The sequence below is a fragment of the Centruroides sculpturatus genome, unplaced genomic scaffold, assembly GCF_000671375.1.
Source record: "Centruroides sculpturatus isolate CEXI.00-Female unplaced genomic scaffold, Cexi_2.0 scaffold819, whole genome shotgun sequence".
Lineage (NCBI taxonomy): Eukaryota > Metazoa > Arthropoda > Arachnida > Scorpiones > Buthidae > Centruroides > Centruroides sculpturatus.
In genome coordinates this window covers 35,194-43,950 of record NW_019385148.1, presented here as the reverse complement: position 1 = coordinate 43,950, position 8,757 = coordinate 35,194, and the positions used below count along the sequence as shown (strand labels likewise).

The window sequence follows — 8,757 nt, the reverse complement described above, 5'->3', positions numbered from 1 at the left end:
ACGCAACATCTGTTTTTTTTTTTAGAATTTTTTAACTTCTTCAGATTAAAAAAACATGGTGTTTAAAAATGTTTATATAATGTAAAGTCTGAATTTTAAATTATTGAAACATTAATAAGACTGCGTTATTGACAATTTTGATAAAGAAATTAAAATTTACAATAAAAAAATGATCATAACAATTACTATTATAAACAAAAATTTTCATTAAAAATATTAATAAAGTTTAATATTTAAAATGTCTACTCAGACTTATTTTATTAACAGGTGAAAATAAAGACTGTATTTTTTCTGATTTTGCTGAACAAAGACGTTGGTATAATAAGTCCTGTTAATAAAATAAGTCTGAGTAGACATTTTAAATATTAAACTATAAGATAAGGACACAGAGGCATATGATTTAATATTAATAAAGAATTGACAACTTTAATTTTATTATTATTTTTCAGTTATTTCTGAGATAATTAATTAATTAATTAATATAGATTTTAAAATAATAATGTTTCATACCTTTGCAATTTTTAGTGATCCTGTACCATCAGAATTTGTAACCATTGTAAATTTATCAGCACCAAATGCATTATCAATCACTTTATAACTAAAACGATTTGTTTCTAAAAGATCTCCATCATTAACAGATACAACAAGAATTGGAGTTTCTGGTATATTGTCACTTTCAGTCTCATCTACTTCTACCTGCCATTCTTTTTTGGTAAACTCAGGTGGCATATCATTGATATCTTTAATTTTTATTGTTGCAGTACCAGTACCTAGTCATTTGGGAATAATACTAATGTTAAATAAATAAAAATCAATTACACTAATATCTATGAAGATAAATAATTTCAGATTAATTGAGTGTAGAATCAAAGAATTGTCATGAGATTTGAAAAAATCAAAGCTTGCACACTATAAATGATAATCTAATTTCTAGCAAATTAAGAACAAGAACAATCAAGAAAAATTAATACTGGTAATTGATATGACTGAAATTGTTTATAAAATAATTAGTAAATGAAAATAAATGTTAATCATTATAAAGATCATTATAATTTTGTAATTAAAAGAACATATTTTATTTTTATTATAATATTGATAAAAATACATAATTTAAGTAAAGTTACATTAATATATAAAAAAATTTTATTTTCTCATTATATTAGATTTGTTCTTCATATAATTGGCATTCAAATTCATTTAATACCATGAACTATTTTCTAATGATATTTAGAAGTTGTTATATAAAATTTAAGCAAAATAATCAGAAAATTTCAGTTGTTATATTGTAAAATGTCTTAAATATATCAATTCCAGTTGCTATGCAAAAAGTATCATTTAAATAAATATTTCAGAATTTTTCAAAGAAAAATCATTTATTCTAACTTTTTGTTGACAAATATATTTTTACTACACTTGTACGTAATGCATCAAGACAGATGCTAGTGTCATTTCTAGTGATGATATTGATCTAAGATTCAACTACTGAATAAAGCAAGTCTGCTGATTCAGCATTGTAGACAGTTGCTTCAACTAAAGCTCATAATTATTTAGTTTCTAATAAATTTTCTTTGGACAATAATAAAAAAAGATAATGTTATACTTAAAAATTGCTTAAGAATCCGTTAAAATTTAAAATATAAGTCATTTACTAATTAAAAAAAAGCAATATTTATATAATAAATTGCTTGACAATTATCTCTGATACAATTTAAAATTATATTACCATCAGATTAACTAGAAAAAAATTATATTTAGCAGATTAAATATTTATAATGGATACAATCACCTTTTAGTCCACCTCCATCCATAGCAACAACTTTAATAGTATATTCTGGATTAGTTTCTCTATCAAGGCAACATACAGCTGTGGAGATAACTCCAGTTTCTTCATCAATAGTAAAAATCAATTCTCCATTTTCATTGACTTGATTTTGTTCAATAGAATACTTTAATCTAGCATTTGAACCCTCATTAGGATCATCATAGTCAGTAGCAGTCATTGTCATTACAGTCATTCCTTTAAAAAACATAAGCATTATTTTAGTTTTGTTTTCTACATGTATTTTTATATTATTACACAGTTTACTAAAATCAATAATATATATATTTAAAAACTAATCTTTTAAAGCAAAATTTAAATATCTTAAAAGTTATTCATTTTTTATTAATAATCAAGTTTTTATGACAAATTTTTTAGTTTTAAAATTTCCAAAACACTATTATTTCCATAAATCATAAACATATTTTAATTTCCTAACATTTTTGAAATATTCTTACAAGCAAGAACAATTACAATGTAATTTATAATTTTAAATAATATAGAATCATAAAAATTTCTTTCATCATAACAATTTTAGAAATAATTTTAAACAGTATAAAATAAATACTTTAAATTATACTGTATAAAATTTCCATGCAGCAAATGATATAGATTCAATTTAAATACAATTGCTATCAAAAATAATATGATAAACTTATATATTATTTATCAATACTGTATGATTTATTGGAATAGACATCAAAATGTACCAAAAACATATCTATAAACACATCATTTTTATGATAAAATTTTCTTATTTATGAGTAAAAAAAAATTAAAAATTACATTTTTTAAATTTATAATTTACTGTATGAAACAAATAAAATTATTTAACTAATTAATGATATACTGTAATATATTTTATATATTTCTAGAAGCAGTTGTTGATGCATTATTATTAATTTTAATCTTTTTATCATATAATTTAATAGTCTTCAATAGATGAATATTTTTATTAACTTGATTGAAAGCAATATATCATAGAACATAAATTCTTGTGAATTTTATTAAAATTATTTAATACAACTAATAAAGTCAACTTTTTATCTAATGTGGACAGTAAACATTGTTTCCTATTCAATGAAATTCAAATTATTTATGCTTAGAATATTGAATCTTGAATATTATATTTATATAACAGTTATTCTAAATCTTTCTTCTATGATCTCATTTTTTTACTTTTTTTCAATCCTATCTATATAATATATCGATTTCTTATTAATATTTCATTGCATCGTTTTATTCTATGCAGCTACTCTAGCTTTTAATATACTTCTAGTTTTTAATAATTTATGTTCTAATTCTTTCTAATTTATATTCCATTCATCTCAACAATTTCAATATGATTATCAATTCATTGATAATCATATTGAAATAAAATTGTTTAGTGCAATTCTTAATATATCCAACCAGTATATTTTGCTATGGTTATGGAGAGGTTCATTTCCTGGCAGCAGGCTTTTGCTTTACAACTTCAACAAAATATCAATTTATTTTTTTATTTTTTATTTTTTTTTTGCTGAATATAATGTACCTTTATTATTATTATATTTATATTATTATTATTATTTGTATTATATCTTAATTGATTTCCTATCTTATATCATTTCATGATTAATATTATTTATATTAACCTCTCCATTGATATATACTTGCTGTACACTTAATAAATCTCAATTAATCACATCTCTTTCAACTTTTGTTCATTTTAGTGTTTTACAGTAGATCCTCGAAACTCGGTCTAATGTGGACCAAAGGTGGCCGAGTTTGTGAAAATGCCTGGTTATCGGGAATGGGATTTAAAAAAATAAGTATGAGTGTTTCCTCAGAAAATACTGTACTGTACTTGTATGTATTGTTTATTTGAGAATACAACAGAGAATAAAATGCCCAAATATCCTTAAACAAAGGAAAAGTTCGTCCTTTATAAAGGCATAGAGCCTTTACTACATGAAAATGAAAATTAATGAATACACTGTGTACAGTAATTTAATTAATTAATTAATATAGATTTTAAAATAATAATGTTTCATACCTTTGCAATTTTTAGTGATCCTGTACCATCAGAATTTGTAACCATTGTAAATTTATCAGCACCAAATGCATTATCAATCACTTTATAACTAAAACGATTTGTTTCTAAAAGATCTCCATCATTAACAGATACAACAAGAATTGGAGTTTCTGGTATATTGTCACTTTCAGTCTCATCTACTTCTACCTGCCATTCTTTTTTGGTAAACTCAGGTGGCATATCATTGATATCTTTAATTTTTATTGTTGCAGTACCAGTACCTAGTCATTTGGGAATAATACTAATGTTAAATAAATAAAAATCAATTACACTAATATCTATGAAGATAAATAATTTCAGATTAATTGAGTGTAGAATCAAAGAATTGTCATGAGATTTGAAAAAATCAAAGCTTGCACACTATAAATGATAATCTAATTTCTAGCAAATTAAGAACAAGAACAATCAAGAAAAATTAATACTGGTAATTGATATGACTGAAATTGTTTATAAAATAATTAGTAAATGAAAATAAATGTTAATCATTATAAAGATCATTATAATTTTGTAATTAAAAGAACATATTTTATTTTTATTATAATATTGATAAAAATACATAATTTAAGTAAAGTTACATTAATATATAAAAAAATTTTATTTTCTCATTATATTAGATTTGTTCTTCATATAATTGGCATTCAAATTCATTTAATACCATGAACTATTTTCTAATGATATTTAGAAGTTGTTATATAAAATTTAAGCAAAATAATCAGAAAATTTCAGTTGTTATATTGTAAAATGTCTTAAATATATCAATTCCAGTTGCTATGCAAAAAGTATCATTTAAATAAATATTTCAGAATTTTTCAAAGAAAAATCATTTATTCTAACTTTTTGTTGACAAATATATTTTTACTACACTTGTACGTAATGCATCAAGACAGATGCTAGTGTCATTTCTAGTGATGATATTGATCTAAGATTCAACTACTGAATAAAGCAAGTCTGCTGATTCAGCATTGTAGACAGTTGCTTCAACTAAAGCTCATAATTATTTAGTTTCTAATAAATTTTCTTTGGACAATAATAAAAAAAGATAATGTTATACTTAAAAATTGCTTAAGAATCCGTTAAAATTTAAAATATAAGTCATTTACTAATTAAAAAAAAGCAATATTTATATAATAAATTGCTTGACAATTATCTCTGATACAATTTAAAATTATATTACCATCAGATTAACTAGAAAAAAATTATATTTAGCAGATTAAATATTTATAATGGATACAATCACCTTTTAGTCCACCTCCATCCATAGCAACAACTTTAATAGTATATTCTGGATTAGTTTCTCTATCAAGGCAACATACAGCTGTGGAGATAACTCCAGTTTCTTCATCAATAGTAAAAATCAATTCTCCATTTTCATTGACTTGATTTTGTTCAATAGAATACTTTAATCTAGCATTTGAACCCTCATTAGGATCATCATAGTCAGTAGCAGTCATTGTCATTACAGTCATTCCTTTAAAAAACATAAGCATTATTTTAGTTTTGTTTTCTACATGTATTTTTATATTATTACACAGTTTACTAAAATCAATAATATATATATTTAAAAACTAATCTTTTAAAGCAAAATTTAAATATCTTAAAAGTTATTCATTTTTTATTAATAATCAAGTTTTTATGACAAATTTTTTAGTTTTAAAATTTCCAAAACACTATTATTTCCATAAATCATAAACATATTTTAATTTCCTAACATTTTTGAAATATTCTTACAAGCAAGAACAATTACAATGTAATTTATAATTTTAAATAATATAGAATCATAAAAATTTCTTTCATCATAACAATTTTAGAAATAATTTTAAACAGTATAAAATAAATACTTTAAATTATACTGTATAAAATTTCCATGCAGCAAATGATATAGATTCAATTTAAATACAATTGCTATCAAAAATAATATGATAAACTTATATATTATTTATCAATACTGTATGATTTATTGGAATAGACATCAAAATGTACCAAAAACATATCTATAAACACATCATTTTTATGATAAAATTTTCTTATTTATGAGTAAAAAAAAATTAAAAATTACATTTTTTAAATTTATAATTTACTGTATGAAACAAATAAAATTATTTAACTAATTAATGATATACTGTAATATATTTTATATATTTCTAGAAGCAGTTGTTGATGCATTATTATTAATTTTAATCTTTTTATCATATAATTTAATAGTCTTCAATAGATGAATATTTTTATTAACTTGATTGAAAGCAATATATCATAGAACATAAATTCTTGTGAATTTTATTAAAATTATTTAATACAACTAATAAAGTCAACTTTTTATCTAATGTGGACAGTAAACATTGTTTCCTATTCAATGAAATTCAAATTATTTATGCTTAGAATATTGAATCTTGAATATTATATTTATATAACAGTTATTCTAAATCTTTCTTCTATGATCTCATTTTTTTACTTTTTTTCAATCCTATCTATATAATATATCGATTTCTTATTAATATTTCATTGCATCGTTTTATTCTATGCAGCTACTCTAGCTTTTAATATACTTCTAGTTTTTAATAATTTATGTTCTAATTCTTTCTAATTTATATTCCATTCATCTCAACAATTTCAATATGATTATCAATTCATTGATAATCATATTGAAATAAAATTGTTTAGTGCAATTCTTAATATATCCAACCAGTATATTTTGCTATGGTTATGGAGAGGTTCATTTCCTGGCAGCAGGCTTTTGCTTTACAACTTCAACAAAATATCAATTTATTTTTTTATTTTTTATTTTTTTTTTGCTGAATATAATGTACCTTTATTATTATTATATTTATATTATTATTATTATTTGTATTATATCTTAATTGATTTCCTATCTTATATCATTTCATGATTAATATTATTTATATTAACCTCTCCATTGATATATACTTGCTGTACACTTAATAAATCTCAATTAATCACATCTCTTTCAACTTTTGTTCATTTTAGTGTTTTACAGTAGATCCTCGAAACTCGGTCTAATGTGGACCAAAGGTGGCCGAGTTTGTGAAAATGCCTGGTTATCGGGAATGGGATTTAAAAAAATAAGTATGAGTGTTTCCTCAGAAAATACTGTACTGTACTTGTATGTATTGTTTATTTGAGAATACAACAGAGAATAAAATGCCCAAATATCCTTAAACAAAGGAAAAGTTCGTCCTTTATAAAGGCATAGAGCCTTTACTACATGAAAATGAAAATTAATGAATACACTGTGTACAGTAATTTACCTGATAAGACAGACCTCAGAAAAATACTTTATGAGGCATAAAGCTGTCTTTATCATGAAAATTAATTAACTAAGGTTTTTTTGCCCTGCCAGGGTGTGGCTGAGTTATCTGGAGTGCTGAGTTTTCGAGGCTCTACTGTACTACTATTCTTATTAAATTATTAAATTTTTTATTTACACTTTTAATAATAGATTTTTCTGTAACAGAGAAAGAATGAATACATTGTAATTATCTATTTGAAAAATATGTCTTTTTTTGAAATTAATGACAAAATTCTTAATATTTACATGTATAATATTAAATAAATCAAATAAAAATAGATACAATACTTTTAACCTTAACTTGTTTAATATATAAACATATAAGTATGTAAGTACTAATATAAAATATGAAAGAGATGGAAAAGTTATCTTACTACATGCAAATCTGTTTTCTTCTCATTTAGATAGACAATTTTTTGTGTAAATATCATACTAAATGAGTTTTAAGCAGTATAAGAGAACAAAATTATGCTTCCTAATAGACAAATTTCAGATTATAGTAGTATTAACGTAATTTTAATATATCAAGAGTATTTTTTATTATAATGAAATATTTAATATTTAGACAACATAAGATAAGCTAATTCAATGCTATAACAGGAAATAAAACTTTTTTATTAAAGAGTAATCTGCTGGATTAAAAAAGATTTTTGGACGGCAAAATTGGACAAATCTGGTTGGGTACTTACAAGATTTTCTGAATTGTTCATGTTTAAGTACAGAATATCAACTGAATAGAATTCCTCATGAATTCATTTAATTTAATATTTAAAGATTTAACCATTGACTACCAAATTAATTGAGAAATAAACAGAAAATGTAAAGTATTACAAATGTAAATAAAATTAGGGATAAAGGTTCTAGCATTACAACATTCTCCATGCATTTGATAGTATGTTTGCATTAAAATGATTTACATAGTTGTCATTATGTTGTGTTTGTAAATTTTGATAATTTCAGCCTGCTTGCTAATAATAGGATTCTCAATGAGCCTGATTATATGTGCCTTACCCCAGAATACGACATTGTCCTCCAATGCTGTGACTACAGAGAATGCTATATAGATACATCACTTCCTGGCATTGTATTAATGCTCTTTGAATCCTATTCTAAGGTGCCTGAATGTATATCCCATATGAATGTAGTTTTTTTGGAATTGTCTTTCACTGGGATCCTGTATATGCCCACTTTCAGAATGGGGTATATGGGAGTTTTGTCATTCTGCAGTGAGAGGTATACTGTGATACCTCACTTGAAACCACTCTTGATATTCATAACCCTAACTATCTGTATGTACAATTGTGCTAGTGTTAGACAGTATGTCACTTTTATGACACTTGCTACAGAATGACAAAGCTCTCATAGATCCCAATCTGGAAATGGGTATGTACAAGATCCCAACAAAACTACATATATATGAGACACACATTCAGACACCTTAGAATAAGATTCAAAAAACACTAACATGATGGCAGGAAGGGATATAATTCTATAGCATTCTCTTCATTTACAATACAGGAGAACAATGTCATCTTCCAGGTACATATAAGCAAGTCATTG

At 23.5% G+C, this 8,757-nt stretch overlaps 1 protein-coding gene across 1 annotated transcript in view; it reads right to left on the bottom strand.

Moving 5' to 3' along the window:
* The window catches only part of LOC111635445 (neural-cadherin-like), a gene marked incomplete at its 5' end in the record, with an annotated part of 137,343 nt that overhangs the window by 106,464 nt on the left and 22,122 nt on the right, over positions 1 to 8,757 (bottom strand). Inside the window, 2 exons of the mRNA XM_023380405.1 lie at positions 3,855 to 4,114; positions 5,131 to 5,361. Coding sequence (XP_023236173.1) covers positions 3,855 to 4,114; positions 5,131 to 5,361 — 491 coding nt within the window. The remainder of the gene's footprint in view (positions 1 to 3,854; positions 4,115 to 5,130; positions 5,362 to 8,757) is intronic.